Source organism: Rutidosis leptorrhynchoides, chromosome 1 (genome assembly GCF_046630445.1).
Source record: "Rutidosis leptorrhynchoides isolate AG116_Rl617_1_P2 chromosome 1, CSIRO_AGI_Rlap_v1, whole genome shotgun sequence".
Lineage (NCBI taxonomy): Eukaryota > Viridiplantae > Streptophyta > Magnoliopsida > Asterales > Asteraceae > Rutidosis > Rutidosis leptorrhynchoides.
In genome coordinates this window covers 503999858-504017544 of record NC_092333.1, presented here as the reverse complement: position 1 = coordinate 504017544, position 17687 = coordinate 503999858, and the positions used below count along the sequence as shown (strand labels likewise).

The window sequence follows — 17687 nt, the reverse complement described above, 5'->3', positions numbered from 1 at the left end:
AGAGGACGAGAGTGTTACCTTTTTAGTTGATAGAGCCATGCAACAACCGCAATCTGCAGATGATACATGTTATTATATTCAAACTATAGAATCACATGCAGAGTTGTTAGAAGAATTTCCAGAATTACAAGGAACAGGAGAATGTTCTTTAGGAGAAGGAACTGAACCAATTGATGAAACTGAAATGATAGACACTTATGGCTAATGGATATGAACCAACAACAGAAGAAATTCAAATGCTAAAAGAAGAAGACAAATATCGATACAAATCATCGATAGAAGAACCACCGACATTAGAGTTAAAGCCACTTCCAAACCATTTGGAATACGCTTATTTACATGGTGAGTCTGAATTACCTGTAATAATATCGTCTTCTCTTACTGAAAATAATAAATCTCAACTCATTTCTGTGCTAAAAGCTCATAAACCAGCTATTGCATGGAAAATTCATGATATTAAAGGAATAAATCCTTCGTATTGCACACATAAAATCCTTATGGAAGAAGGTCATAAAACGTATGTGCAACACCAACGAAGACTAAATCCTAATATGCAAGATGTTGTTAAGAAAGAAATTATTAAACTGCTAGATGCAGATCTAATTTATCCAATTTCTGATAGTCCATGGGTAAGCCCAGTTCAATGTGTGCCTAAGAAGGGTGGCATGACTGTCATTACAAATGAAAAAAATGAGCTTATTCCTATTAGGACTGTAACAGGATGGCGTGTTTGTATTGATTATAGAAAATTAAATGACGCCACCAGAAAAGATCACTTTCTCTTACCTTTTATTGATCAAATGTTGGAAAGATTAGCTGGAAATAGTTACTATTGTTTTCTTGATGGTTTTTTCGGATATTTTCAAATTCCAATAGCACCCGAGGATCAAGAGAAAACCACATTCACGTGCCCTTATGGTACTTTTGCTTACAAACGCATGTCATTTGGACTTTGCAACGCCCCTGCAACCTTTCAAAGGTGCATGATGGCAATTTTTCACGACATGATAGAAGAATGCATGGAAGTTTTCATGGATGACTTTTCAGTCTTCGGTGATACTTTTGAAACATGTCTAGTTAATCTTGAACGAATGCTTATTAGATGCGAACAATCAAATCTAGTACTTAATTGGGAGAAATGCCATTTCATGGTTAAAGAAGGCATCGTTCTTGGTCATAAAATTTCAAAGGAAGGAATTGAAGTGGATAGAGCTAAAGTAGATGTAATTGCTAAACTTCCGCATCCCACCAATGTTAGAGGAGTTAGGAGTTTTCTAGGGCATGCCGGTTTTTACCGACATTTTATAAAAGATTTTTCTAAAATTGCCACACCTATGAATAAACTCCTAGAAAAGGATGCTCCATTCATCTTTTCAGATGAATGCATCAAATCTTTTAATATTCTTAAAGAAAAACTCACTAATGCGCCGATCATGATAACTCCAAATTGGAATCTACCATTCGAACTAATGTGCGATGCAAGTGATTTTGTAATGGGAGCCGTTTTAAGACAAAGGATTGAAAAACGATTTCAACCTATATATTATGCTAGTAAGACGTTACAAGGAGCATAAGCAAATTATACAACTACTGAAAAAGAACTCCTTGCTATTGTCTTTGCTTTTGACAAATTTTGTTCATATCTCGTTCTAGCAAAAACGGTGGTCTATACCGACCATTCTGCTCTTAGATACCTATTTTCGAAACAAGATGCTAAACCAAGATTAATCCGTTGGATCTTACTCTTACAAGAGTTTGATATTGAAATCCGAGATAGAAAGGGAGCAGAAAATCTCGCCGCTGATCATCTTTCTCGTCTTGAAAATCCCGAATTAGAAGTTCTAAATGAATAGGCCATACAAGACAACTTTCCTGATGAATATCTATTGAAGATAGATTATAATAAAATTCCATGGTTTGCAGACTATGCAAACTACTTAGTATGTGGATTCCTTGAAAAAGAATTGTCGTACCAAAAATGAAAGAAATTCTTTAGTGATATAAAACACTATTTCTGGGAAGATCCACATTTGTTTAAAAGTTGTCCCGATGGAATAATACGCCGATGTGTATTCGGAGATGAAGCTAGTCAAATCTTAAACCATTATCACACAGGACCAACAGGAGGGCATTATGGGCCTCAACTTACAGCAAGAAAAGTTTACGATGCTGGATTCTATTGGCCTACAATTTTCAAAGACGCACACCTTCTTTGCAAATCCTGTGATGCTTGTCAAAGGGCCGAAAAAATAATTCAACGTGATGAAGTGCCACAAACTTTCATTCAAGTATGTGAAGTATTTGACATTTGGGGTATTGACTTTATGGGTCCATTTCCAAAATCTCATAATAATCTCTACATTCTCGTTGCCATTGATTATGTATCTAAATGGGCGGAAGCACAAGCTCTCCCAACTAACGATGCACGAGTTGTAGTCAATTTTTTAAAACGTCTTTTTGCAAGGTTCGGAACACCGAAAGCTTTAATAAGTGATCGGGGTACTCATTTTTGTAATAATCAACATGAGAAAGTTCTCAAAAGATATGGAGTAACTCATAAAATCTCCACCGCATATCATCCACAAACAAGTGGACAAGTTGAAAATACCAACCGAGCTTTAAAACGTATTCTAGAAAAAACCGTAGGATCAAATCTGAAGCAATGGTCTATTAAATTGGAGGATGCGCTCTGGGCTTTTAGAACAGCCTACAAAACTCCAATTGAAACCACACCTTTTAAACTCGTTTACGGAAAAGCATGTCATCTTCCGGTAGAAATTGAACACAAAGCATTTTGGGCTTTGAAGACATGTAATCTTGATTTACATGAAGCCGGACGTCTACGATTAAGTCAGCTAAACGAATTAGAAGAATTAAGACTTGAAGCATACGAAAATTTGTTAATCTATAAGGAAAGAACGAAGAAATGGCATGATAAAAAAAATCAGAAGTTCAAAAGAATTTAAAGAAGGAGATAGAGTTCTTCTTTTCAATTCACGATTCAAGCTATTTCCTGAAAAATTGAAATCAAGATGGTCTAGACCATTCATAGTCAAAAGAGTTTTTCCATACGGAACAATAGAGTTAATAAATTCAAATGGGATTGAATTTAAAGATAATGGTCACAGAGTTAAACATTACATAGATAGTCCAATGGAAGTCGACAACGAAGTTAATCACAATTTCGACACCACGGCTAACTAAGTGTGGGGAGAATCAAGTCTTTAAAGGATAATATGTATTTCTGTTAGAGTTAGATGTTCTGTTTTCGTGTAGTTTCCGAGAATGGAACCCGAATGGTCTTTCCCTAGCAGACCCTAAAGAACTAGTCTTCTCCCCCCATTCTGAATTTTTATTTTTTTTAAGTTTTACGAGATGAAGACTTCCTGTGAACTAAACCATGGTCTAATGCTACACGCTTTGATCACTAAACGTAATAATGACACCCTTCCAAGTGAAATAGTATCATTAATCAGAGGTAAATTGGACGGAGTAAGAAAAGAATCCAGAAACGAAAATAATAAGTTACAATTTGGTAAAGAAAAATCAAAAACCGCAGCTAAAAGAAGAGCACGACACCTTGAAATATGTCACAAATGCGGAAAATGGTCACACGAAGTAAAATGCTCGACGAATCAGACATATTCCAATACCGAATTTGTTACTTTATGCAGAGACGGACCGTTTATATGTTTAGAAGAAAAAACATTAAATGCTCGAGGTTACGCCTATGTAGCTATGGAAAACCAATTAGTCCGACTATCTTATGAGTGGGCTAAAGCAGGTCACTAAGAATTCTATTTCACAGGTAAGTCTGTACAGTTTTCAATTTTTATTTTTATTTTTTATTGTTTTTAACCTTTTGATAATAAACGCTAAATCGTTCTCTATAAAGTATTAAATTGGTACTCAATAAAATTAGGTTTTGCGACCGAAATTAATGATATCATACAAAAATTTATTACATCACTGCGAAATTTATAGTTTATTCTTAAGGTATAAATATCTTTAATCAATCAACCCAAAATATTTCAAAAATTCGTCATGAGTTAAACTAGGTTATGTAACCGAAATTACTTTATCGAAAAGAGGGGCGTATGTTTTTGATAATATTTGATTGATTAAAGTAGGATAAAAGACCAAAAAGATTTTTAATTTTCTTTTTACTTTGTTTTTAAAATTAATATTAAAATAATATTGTAAACTTTTTAAATCAATATATTTATAATTGTAAATATTTAAAAAATTAATATTTTTAATATAAGTTTGTATGTATAAAAACAAAAATATAATTTAAGTTTGGTGTGAATTTAAAAATAAAAAATTTACTTTATTTCGCTAAGTTAAAAAAATTGATTTCTAAAAATTCGTCGTAAGTTGAAGACTAGGTCGTTGAACCGAAATTGCTTTACCCAAGGGAGGGACGAGAACTTTTATTATCATTATTTTTAGCCTTATTGAATTAAAGTATGCCAAAAACATTTAAAAAAAACCTAAAAATCTTTGCTTTTAAAATTAAGCTTAAAAATGACAAATTTTAAAATTTTGTCGAGGGACGGACTAGGACAACGATTCGAAACGCCCTCATCCTAAAAAGAAACAAATTTTAAAAATTTTATTAATTATATGTTTTATAAGTTTTAAAGTTTTTTTTTTATAAATTATAAAAAAAAAAGCAAATGGTACTGTTCCCGGACCTCCATGCGATCGCATGGAGTTTGGCCTTTATAGCCATGCGATCGCATGGCCCTGGAATTTTGGCCAGAAACAAAAGCTCTCAGCGAGCTGTTCTTCATCAAAACACACACACAAACCCACGAAAATACCCCAAAATTCTCTCGAAAATTCACCATTTTTCACCAAATTCAACCAAATTTCTCGCTACAATCTGCTCTAAACATGAATTTGATAAGGAGTTTATCAAAAAGGGTAACAATTTCACCCCTAAATCTCTTTAAATTTGATTTTAAGTGTTCTTGAGCTATATTTTTCATAATTTGATTTTGTTAATTTCTAGTATAATTAGAGTTAAATTGTTAGTATTTTATGTATGTATAACCTAGATTGATGCTATTTAACATGATTTGAAGCCAAAAACTTCAAAAATTTTAGAAATTTAGGGTTTGTGTTCTTGAGCAATTTGGGGCTTTTTGATATAAACAGGTTATGGCTGATTTTTGTCATGAATTATTGCTAAATTGAGTAGTGTAACATGTTTAGGTAGCTAAATGATCCAAACTTTAATCCTAAACATGATTTTTGAAGATTAAAGTGGACTTTTTAGGTGCAAAATTCATGAACTTGATTAATTTGATATAATTGCCATTTGAGACTTGTTTAATTGTTAGTAAAGATTGTTTTAACATGTTATTTGAGTTAAATGCTTATGAACTTTGTATACATTTTCATATGTGCTTATTTGAAAAAGTGTAAAATTGTAAAAAAAAATTGTGAAAATGTGTATAAGTTTAATTTTGATTGAACATGTTATTGTGATTGTTTTAAATTGTTATTTTGCTAACACTAATGCATATTTGGATGCACAAATTTTGTGTTTAATGTGTTTTGCAGAGAGCCGATACTGGAGGTTCATCATCATCATCATCATCTAGACGACCTGCTCAAGAACCAGAACCCGAACCAGAACCACAACAGGAACAACAACATCAGCCTGATCAACATGTACCTTATTATGATCCGCTACAGTTTGTTAATGCATTCATAGTATTTCCTATGCATCCACCTGTAGAATACCCAACGATTCCTGAACACACGTTGCATCCTAATCTGAGATTCGATAGACGATGGAGAGATTACCCGGCATATCAAAGTAATAAATTCAAATTAATAACGAAAGATGTAGAGGTGCCTATGGTAATTGATTGGGATCCTTTGGAAAGGGTCCAACTAGCTGACCATGTTAGGGAGCATCTGATTCAAAGGTATGGCCGTTCTTCTTTTACCGATTGGGAACGTCTATTCACCATTCGTAGACCTGTATATAAGGAATGGTGTGTTGAGCTGATGAGTACTATAGCATTAAATGTAGATGTAGATAGATTAGATGATAGAAGTTTTCTTAGGTTTATACTAGGCTGTAGGATGTACAGGATGTCCATGCTGGACATGGCCAGGGCATTACAGATATATACGCCCGCTGTATTACTACTACCCGATTGTATGAATTTGATTTATCGTGGTGAAAGGGTAGATAGGAATTTTGACGCGAACGCCGTTTGGAGGCGTATGTCTGATTATAATGTTTTTGGGCGGGGAGGAACACATACCTACTTACATATTAACAGAGCCGAGCTTCGTATAATTCATAGATTTTTGGCTAACTCGATTACACAGAGAGGTCACAACAAGGAAAAATTGACCTTACATGATTTATTTTACCTAAAGTGTATTCGAGACCCAAGAGGCTTTGTTAATATCCCTTACTGTGTTGGTTTTTATTTATCTAAGATGGTTGAAGGAATACAGGAAGGGGGGATTATAGGAGGAGGTATTTTTGTTACTCTCATTGGAGAGTATTTAGGTGTAGATAAGAACCAAGGGGGTCCACTTTTAGAATGTAGGGAACAGGTTGAGCTTTTAGGATTGAGGGTTTATGCGGGTGCTAAGGTATTGAAGAGTAGACACAACCAGGCAATACCCTATGTAGGTAGTCATCCGCAGGTAGAAATAGGATCAGACGAGGAGATGGAGGAAGCGGATGACATTAGGGATGTCATTCGGGAGGCTATGACTGATGTCTACCAACGTGTAGAGGAGGTAGATATGACAAACGCGGAGAGATTTCGTCGGATGGAGCAGTGGCAAGCCCGGAATGATTACGAGCATTCCAGGCAATGACAGCATGATAGATGGGACTATCATCAGCGTCAGATTATGAGCCGGTTGTCACCTCAGGATCACTACGTCCCGACCCGACCCGCTTACTATCCTCAACACCAGCCCGAGATGAGACCACCTTATACACTCTACGACCCTAACCAGGCATACCAGTACACCTATCACCAACCATGGAACCCGGACGATGGCATGAACTGGAACCCCTATCCAGATTGATTTAGTTCCGGTTGGTAATTTATATGATTTCTAATTTTTATTATTATTTCTGTTTATTTATGTTTAAACACATTATATTATGATACTTTTATTGTAATGTTTAATATTTTTATTATGTTGTACTAATGTTTCATATTTGATTTGAAAGTGGGATTTTAAGTCCCATTTCAAATTACCTTGCATGTTTATATTTGTATGTATGTATATTGTCAATTGTACAAAACAGGGTAAAACAGCGCATTTTCAAAGACTGGCATTAAGTTCAGCAAAAGCTACTAATTTTGACGACAAAACGAAAAACAAATGTGATGTAACAACAAGATGGAATGAACAAATGATATGCACCATTTATCATTCAGCAAACAAAAGCCAATATGTTTGGAAACTTTGATAAAATTTAATCATTTTTCTACGCTAATCACCCTCAATAATTTAAATTGTTACTGATTTCTTGCAACTGAGGGCATTGCAAGATCTTAAGTGTGGGAATATTTGGGGTTAAATTCTTTCGAATTTTTTTAAAAAAATTTTTATACACTTGGTTACCATTAAAAATACTAGTAACGCAGTAGTTGTATTAGAATCTAGTGCTCTCTGATAATAAAGAACAACCCTAGTCTTATATACTGACTACCCAATTCTAGTAAAAAAATTTAAAATGAACTCAAAATCATGTTTATACATATTTATGAACGATAAAACTAGGTGTTAACACCGAAATTATTGTTACCTCGGAAAGGACATAAATTGAGAAACAAACCAAAATGTAAGAATTCATTTAAAATGGAATAGAGGACAATAAAAAGGAAAATAAAAGCCAAGTGTGAGAAAATCTACCAAGTTATTTAAAACATATATCACATATTTTTGTACAAATAACTGAAGATACTTTTGCTTTGGACTAATCTAAACAGTTTTACCCAATTTACTATAATATATATGAAAGAAAGATGGATCTACACGATGAATCAATTCCATCATTAAAAGGAAATAAAGTCTTCCGAAAAAGAAACGCGCTTCTTGATTTAGGTCATGAAGTTGTCGTCCAGACCAGCTGTAGGTTGACGAAAAATCTAGAAAAGTCATCACTAAAATCAGCAGGAAATCCACGGACCTCAGCATCAAACAGGGTCGTCAAGTGGTCAGACTTATCCTAACCATGAGAGGATCTGTCTTGTAAAATGGGGAGGACGCCGTGCAAATTAGCTGGATAAAACTAATGAATCAGATCCCCAGAAAGGATAATCTCCTTAAAAGATCAAAAATTAGCTTTTAAGACTGATATTACTCAATCCTAGAGATTGACTTTTAAAGACTGAGAATTACAAATTCATGGAATTCGATGATATCTAAACTCGAGCTTGAACGAGAAAATATTTTGATCAAAATTACAAACCGATTTGTTTTCTGAAAACCCATTTTCAATGCGTTCATTACCATTGAACGTAAAATCCTAGAAATTCACCTGGAATTCATTAAGGTCACCTGAACCAAATCGGGTGTCAACCGTAAGAACGGTGGTTGCATAGCATGGTCAAGGACAGGACCTTGTGCCAGACCGAAAAATTATAAGGGTGAGCTTTACTATTGCTCCTACCAAGGATAGTAATTGCATCCGACATGTTATAGACCATAATTAAAAGCATGTCAGGGGACATTGCCTTAACAGTTGCTTGTTCAACGCTTTCCTTTACAACCGGACGGTAGTTTACCGAAAGGTAATATACGGAGTAAGTATACTGGACGTGTTGCTTTTCCAATACAAGGTTAGCAAGTGGGTGACACAAAACCGCAAGTTTTGAGCTAACATACTCAAATCTGAAACCCACCAAACCCACAAAAACAATTTGCAAACACCGGTGAAGGGTTATTCCGGAAAACTTATCTAGGGTAAAAGCTAGATTTAATTTTCAAAAGATCAAATGTTTTCATAAAGATCCAATTTCCTTAAGGATCTAAATTTTTATAGTCATGTGGGACTGTAAACCACATCGTTACTACCATTGTTCATACCGCCGTATAGAAATCACTGATGTACAAAGTGTGAAGAATAAAGAAGTGATTCTAGTATTTTTATTTCAAGACTATATTGCTTGAGGACAAGCAACGCTCAAGTGTGGGAATATTTGATAATGCTAAAAACGAACATATATTTCATAGCATTATTCCTCAAGAAAGACAAGCTTTTAGTTGCAATTGTTCTATTTACAAGTGATATTCGTTTAAATAATAAAAAGTGAAGACAAAAGACAGATTCGACGAATTGAAGACGCAAACGACCAAAAAGCTCAAAAGTACAAAATACAATCAAAGAGGTTCCAATTAATGATAAGAAACGTCTCAAAATTACAAGAGTACAAGACGCGAAACGCAAAGTACATGATATTAAATTATACGCAAAGACGTTCGAAAATCCGGAACCGGGACCAAAGTTAACTCTCAACGCTCGACGCAACGGACTAAAAATTACAAGTTAACTATGCACATAAATAAAATATAATATTTAAATAATTCTTATAATTATTTATATATTATATTATTATTTATAAACGTCGGCAAGCAAAGAAACAAAGGCATGTGAACTTCACCAGCTGGCCATGCGATCGCATGGCCTGGAAGGCAAAAAGCCATGCGATCGCATGGCACACTATTTCAGCCCCAGGTCCTATAAATTCGCAGTTTGGTGAACGAAAAAAATATCCATATCCATCTCTCTATCTATACGTAAATATATTTATATTTATATTATAATTTTAATTTTAATTTTAAATTCTAATAATAAGGGTATGTTAGCGAATGTTGTAAGGGTGTAAGTCGAAATTCTGTCCGTGTAACGCTACGCTATTTTTAATCACTGTAAGTTGTGGTTAATGTTATTTTTAAATTAAATGTCTCGTAGCTAAGTTATTATTATGCTTATTTAATACCGAAGTAATCATGATGTTGGGCTAAATTATTAAGATTGGGTAATTGGGCTTTGTACCATAATTGGGGTTTGGACAAAAGAACGACACTTGTGGAAATTAGACTATGGGCTATTAATGGGCTTTATATTTGTTTAACTAAATGATAGTTTGTTAATTTAATATAAAGATTTACAATTGGACGTACCTATAAATAACCATATACACTCGATCGGATACGATGGGCGGGATATTTATATGTACGAATAATCGTTCATTTAACCGGACACGGGAATGGATTAATAGTCTATGAAATTATTAAAACAGGGGTGAAATTATGTACAAGGACACTTGGCATAATTGTTAACAAAGTATTAAAACCTTGGGTTACACGCAGTCGATATCCTGGTGTAATTATTAAACAAAGTATTAAAACCTTGTTACAGTTTAAGTCCCCAATTAGTTGGAATATTTGACTTCGGATATAATGATAATTTGACGAGGACACTCGCACTTTATATTTATGACTGATGGACTGTTATGGACAAAAACCAGACGGACATATTAAATAATCCAGGACAAAGAACAATTAACCCATGGGAATAAACTAAAAATCAACACGTCAAACATCATGATTACGAAAGTTTAAATAAGCATAATTCTTTTATTTCATATTTAATTGCACTTTTAATTATCTCACTTTTATTTATTGTCATCGTATTTTATCGCACTTTTATTTATCGCAATTTCATTATCGTTATTTACTTTATGCTTTAAATTAAGTTATATTTATTTTTTATATTTTACATTAGGTTTTAACTGCGACTAAAGTTTTAAAAATCGACAAACCGGTCATTAAACGGTAAAAACCCCCTTTAATAATAATAATATTACTTATATATATTTTTATATTTTTACAAATATAGTTTTTAAAATTATAGCGTTAAGCTTGTTTAAGAGATCCCTGTGGAACGAACCGGACTTACTAAAAACTACATTACTGTACGATTAGGTACACTGCCTATAAGTGTTGTAGCAAAGTTTAGGTATATCCATTCTATAAATAAATAAATATCTTGTGTAAAATTGTATCATATTTAATAATATTACGTTGTAAAAATAATACTATTTCCTAGTACACCTCGCACACATCATACAACATCAAAGCACTAAACATATATAGATTGACATTCATTTCGTGTGTGATAAGGTTACTACGGATGCTATTCGTGTTCTACATGTCCCTACTACCTCATAGTATGTCGACATATTTACCAAGGGACTACCTACGTGCAAATTTACAGAATTCAACTCCAGCTTGAACGTCCGCTCTTTACCCGTCGTTTCAACTGCGATGGTGTATTAGTCTGTATATTATTTATATTGTATAGATTTGAAAATCATTTAATTATAAAATCGTCGATTCCACATTCCCTAAAAATCTAACTACATGTGGATCCAAATTCCTATATATAATAGTTTTCTTATATATTAAAATTAAGATTAAGATTGAGATTAACATTCTATTGATTCAGTGTTATTGAGGTGCCTTATATTCAAATATGTTATAAGTGTATGAGTAAACAATATGTATATTTTTATGAGGATTAAAAATAATTCGTGTTAGATGTATAACTTGTTTTTACTTATTAATTAATAAAAGAAATGCCCTAATATTTTGTAAGCATGCGATGCATGTTTGGGAAAGGGTTTATAACTGGTGGGGCTTCGGAGGCGTGAACAATTTGAGTATTAATGAAATTTTTTGCGGGAAGAATCCTAAAATTAATTCGGGTTGGGGGGCGTCCCTTTGGCAAGCCATAATGGGTTAGTGGCTACATCATTTGGAAAAATTGCAATCAAAAAATATTCAACAACAAATGGTGGTGTGGATCGGTAGCTCTTAACGAAATACAAATTAAGAGAGTTTCGAGTGGATCTCAAATCGTTCGAGGGAAAAAAAGATTGAATGGCTTAAATGGCTTTCGGATCCATCGTCCTATTTGTAGTTACGGTTAATTATGTAAATGATCGTATTGTTTATTGATCTCATCATGCATACAATCGATGGCATAAATAGCTAGTAACCCTACCAATTACAGATGGGCCAAGTCCAGTAATGAGACTACATGGGCTAACACTACATAAGCTAAAATAATAGTCTAACATCCCCCCGCAGTTGTAGCGAGAGTACTACAGACGCATAAACTGGATCGAAACTCATCAAACAGTGCAAACGGGAGTCCCTTGGTGAAGATGTCGGCAAACTGATATATGGACGGTACATGTAAAACTCGAATCTGTCCCTGTGCGACTAGATCGCGAACAAAATGGATGTCAATCTCTATGTGCTTGGTTCGTTGATGTTGAACCGGATTAGTGGAGAGATAGACGGATCTGACATTATCACAGTAAACCAAAGTAGCTGAAAGAAGTGGACAGTGAAGTTCTCGTAAGAGATTCCGTACCCAGCAAGTCTCGGCAACAGCGTTGGCAACTCCCCGATGTTCTGCCTCTGCACTACAACGAGATGGTGTGAGTTGCCGCTTAGAGGACCATGACAAGAGGTTGTTGCCGAGAAAAACAAAGTATCCTGAGGTAGATCGCCTGGTGGTCGGGCAACCTGCCCAATCAGCATCAGAGTATGCAACGAGTGTGGTGGGAGATGATGCATAAAGCTGTAGTCCAAGATCGGCGGTACCCTAAATGTAGCGTATGATCCGCCTGAGGGCATGCATATGTTGTTCGCTAGGGTCATGCATAAAGACACAAATCTGCTGGACAGCACATAAAATATCCGGTCGAGTGAATGTAAGATACTGCAGTGCACCAGCTAGGCTGCGATAGAGTGTCGGGTCCTTAATAGGAGGACCATGGCTAGTGAGTTTGGCACCGGTTCGACCGGTGTTCGGCATGGATGACATGTGGACATACCTGCTCGCTCAATGATCTCAGAGGCGTACTGTTTCTGAGAGAGGAACATCCCAGATGCAGTACGAGTAACATGAATACCAAGGAAGTAGTTCAGCGGGCCCAAATTAGTCATAGAAAACTCAGTATGTAAAGAAGCAATAATCCGCTGAAGTAAACCTGTAGAAGAGGATGTCAAGACAATATCATCAACATATAGAAGTAAATATGCAGTATCAGATCCCTGGCGATAAATAAATAGGGAAGTGTCACAACGACTCTGGTGAAAACCAATCCGCTGAGCAAAACTGGCAAATCGATGAAACCAAACGCGTGGGGCCTGTTTGAGGCCATAAAGAGACTTCTGCAGTAGGCAGACGTGGTCCGGGTATCTGGGATCCCGAAAACCTGGTGGCTGATGCATGTAACCAGTCTCTGAAAGCTGTCCGTGGAGGAAGGCGTTCTTGACATCGAGTTGGTGAACGGGCCAATGTCGAGAAATCGCCAAACTGATGACAGTACGTATCGATGCCGGTTTGACAACCGGACTAAAAGTCTCATCACAATCGATGCCAACCTGCTGGCTGCGACCGTTGGCAACAAGTCGAGCCTTGTACCTGCTCAAGTTACCGTCTGCATTTGTAGAGTACATACCCTAAGCCCTAAACCTAGATATGCACATAGCTCATAGTTATAGTCGTGCTTGTATAGTTGAATAGTTGCACTGATCATACATATACACATGTAAATTTGAGTCTCAATGTTTCTGCTGTAGAGGTTAATTGTGTATAGCAGGGGGCTGCTCATTAGCTCTCACAGGTTTTTTTATTTTATTTATTTTTTTTTTTTTATGAAATAAAATTGTCTTGCTTTTCAAAAAAAAAAAAAAAGAAATTGAAAGTAGATGGGCGGTTGTCCACTTGTCCTCTTGATCATCCACTTTATTTACACGGTTGGTGGTAGGCAACCATTCGTAGCATTTTTAGTTGGAAAATACTATAATAAATACACTAAGTATTTGTGTTTTACAGAATATTTATGCATTAAAAATATACCAAATCCGTTATTTGTTTGTAGTGTGTAAATATATGTAAAAAAAACTTTTAGAGTCTGACGGATAACGATAAAGAAGTCATTCTCAATCTTTTTAATGTTATCGTTTCTCATATTCTTCAACTTTTGTACAATACAACAACAACATCTAATTTCATGAAAGTAGGGTACGAGGGAGGTGAGTTATAGATGATTATTCTACTTAATAATATCTTATCTAATTAATAAGATGGATACATATGGCATTGGTAACTACTACTAAATCATCATTGTATTTACAAAGTACTGTATATTTTGTACTTCCTAGCTATATTCCTTTCTGTTCCATTCAACCCAATGAGTTATTTTACATAACAAAAGTTATGTTCATAGGCATCTTCTAGACGACTAGACATGCGCAAAATACACAATCAAACAAGGCCTAAAATTTTAAAAGGGCTCAAAATCAACATGTTGAACACCAATAAGAGCATGAACACCATTGTATCGATCATCATTAACCAGAAGTCCAGAATCAAGTTGTAAATGTTGTCTATCAGCTCCACCTCACGAGTCTTCAACTTGAAACAGTAAGTGATACGAGGTGTATTAACTATACACGTATATATAAATTTTTTTAAATTTATTTGAAAACATATCAGCAGAGTCTCTTGCATTAACCCATTCCCTTGGCAACAGGCTTTCGAATGTGTAAGATATTGTGTTAACACCTTCTAAAGTGGCAAACATTTTATTTTTTAAGATCATTCCCAAACTGGTCACGACTTGTTGTTGATATTTCTTTGTGCTAGAGGTGACATTATCGACTCAATTACTTTTGATGTGTCAATTTGGGCTGTCATTTATTTCAAGTGAGTCAAACTGAAAATTTTATGCAAAAGGGGAATCAGTTGAAACTTGAAAGTAGCTCAAAGTTTATTTCTGATGCATATATCCTTCTAAATTCAAATTAGTTAGGTTTGTTGGTAATTACATGTTTCTTATAATCATATTTGAGGGTTGTTTTACGGCCTAAAGTTATACAGTGTTTTTGGGTTCGCTGACCCGTTTAGACCTGTTTCCACTGTACTAAAAGGTGACTTGTTTCAACCCGAACTGACCCACTACCCAACAAGTCCAGCTTGCTATCTCTACTACACGCAACTGTAATCTACATGTATCGAATTTTGGGTATATTACTTCGATGAACTTTTTTTCAGAATACCATGTCCTATATCCAGTGGCGGAACATAGAGCAACCCAAAGGGGGTATCCGCCGCCCCCCCCCCCCCCCCCCCTGGATTTAACGGGAAAAAAAATTGTACACTCAAAATTTTTTTTTTTACCAAAAAATAAGGTTTTTTTTAGTGTTCGCCCCTGCTGACAATGAAAAATTTATTAAATTTTTAGACTCGCCCCCTCTGTAGTCGGGTTCAAGTTCCGCCGCTGCCTATATCATATTCTTATGTTTCAGTTGTAAAGTTATGTTCATTTGTTGTTTACATAATAGTGTTCATACTTAGTTTGATATGCAAGTATTTTTAATGCTTTTAGTGCTAATATAGAGAGAGAATTCAGGTAGCTTATATAGTTTATTTTCAACGATAATCACATCACATATCACATAAAATATATTACTCACAAACTTTTATCTAAACAATATTATACATCGTTCTTAATGGCTGCGCTATAACCAGTTTGATCATCATAGTACTTGGACCACAACATCACACCTCCATAATTCGGAGAGCTCTTAATTAACGGGAGCACTTTAGAAGTAAGGTCGTTAATCGGAATAAACCCGCTTCCGGCTGCTTCAGATGCTGCTGGCAGCCCTAAAAAGATCTTCGAAACCGGGATATCAGAAGTCCACTGTTTCCAACCGTCTTCAAGATTACTAATATTTGCAGAATATTGACAAGGCGGATTATTATAAAACTGAACCCAAACATAGTCAAAAAGACCCGTTTGAAGTGCACCACCTAACCACGCATCAGGGTAAGGACATTGTGGGGCCGCAGTTAAGTACACTTTTTTATCGTGTGTACTATACGCCGAAAGATACCTTGCCAGATCATCCCAGTGTTGACTTCCACCAGCTTCTATGTCAAAGTCAATTCCGTCCAATGACGCGTTGCCAAGTGGACGAATACCGGTCGATTCGCCACCTAAGAAATTATCCCAAAGGTAGGTAGCTACGTTTTGAGCGTCTTGTTTAGATGCAATCGAGTAGCTACCAATCCCGCCTCCTATAGATAACATCACTTTTATTCCTTTAGCTTGACACGAAACAATGTCAGTGCTTAGATTGGTGCAGCCGTTGCTATATGGATCACAGTGACCCGCCAAGTCCATTTTTGGCGTCCGACCATTGCCAAATGTCCATAAAAAGGCTATGTTTACATATTCGTAGTTTCCTGTTGCACATGTGTCCGCTAAAGTTCCTTCATTTCCATTTTGGCCCCAATAAATTGAGATACCGCCTGCGTTAGAAGGTACTACTATATATACTAATACCAAGGCCAAAATTACTAGAGAATTTGATGAATTAAATGTCATTGTTAATGTGTTGGTGAATGGTGATTATGGAGAATGTTTATTGCTCCAATTATATAACATCTTTGAATAATATCAGGAATATAAAATATAATTGAGCATCTTCTAAGGCACTTTGTTGAATTCTGTTTGATTAGTTTGAACAGATTGTGTGAGTTCTCTAAGGTTTGTTATCTATTTTGTCATTTTATTGTTATATGTTACATAAAATTAAAATGCATTTTCTAAAAAGAAATTCCTTAATGGTTTGTTGATCAAAGGCACCAAACAAATTTGTTTATTTGCTCTTGTCATTGACCTATGTGATGTTAAAAAAGAGTTCAAATGTTTACATTTGTTATATTGTCTTGAGAATGCTACACTGACAGTACTCTGACACTCAAGTTGGTATCTTCCATATGTTTGCCCATTTTATTTATCAACAGGTAGTTATGTACTAATTTACTGAACAAACAATAGAAGAATCACAAGATATAATCCTTCAATCTCAGAAGGATAATACCTCTAATCACAAGAGGTTATTCAAACCAATCAAAGAAAACGAATGATTCAGTTTACACAATTACACAATGATTCACTCTTTAATAAGATCAATATAGTTTGATCTTGTTATAACTCACAAATAGAATCAAACAGCAAACCCTAATTTGAGAGAGAAATCGCCCAAAATTACAGAAATATGAAACTGAATGAATAAATTATAAAAGAAAATAAATTATATATAGATAAATTAATTTGCAGAAAAGCCCTTCAAGTCTTCATTCCTAGTACATCCATCTTTTGTTTTTTACAGTTCAGCCACACAACTTCAGTTTCAGAAATGACAACTTTAGCCCCTGCACATTCTTAACCCAGAAATAAATACAAAATAACAAAATAAAGAACAAATGTTTAGATTACTTTATATAATTCAATATTCCCCCTTAATCTAAACATTTCAAAATATATTGAGAAGCGTAAGTTGATCACACAACATATTATGTTGTGTCCCATTCAACCTTTTAGTAAATATATCAGATACATTCTCTGAAGAAGAAATCAAGTGTGTTTCTGAAATTCCTGAACTAATTTTTTCTCTAACAAAATGCAAATCAACTTCAAAATGTTTAGTTCTTTCATGAAACACGGGATTTTTAGCAATTTGTAAAGCTGACTTACTATCACAAAGACTTTTAACAGGTAAATCAACTTTAACTTCTAAATCTTTTAAAA

The 17687-nt window shown here is 34.9% G+C and overlaps 1 protein-coding gene across 1 annotated transcript; it reads right to left on the bottom strand.

Annotated features, from left to right (window-relative positions):
• Nucleotides 1-15581: 15581 nt before the first annotated feature.
• Nucleotides 15582-16478, bottom strand: LOC139876020 (hevamine-A-like). The gene has a single exon (XM_071863319.1). The coding sequence runs from the start codon at nucleotides 16476-16478 to the stop codon at nucleotides 15582-15584; it is 897 nt and encodes a 298-aa protein (XP_071719420.1).
• Nucleotides 16479-17687: the final 1209 nt, after the last annotated feature.

Bases quoted from the DNA above. Each gene is read 5' to 3' on its own strand.
- LOC139876020 (XM_071863319.1), bottom strand. From the start codon at position 16,478: ATGACATTTAATTCATCAAATTCTCTAGTAATTTTGGCCTTGGTATTA.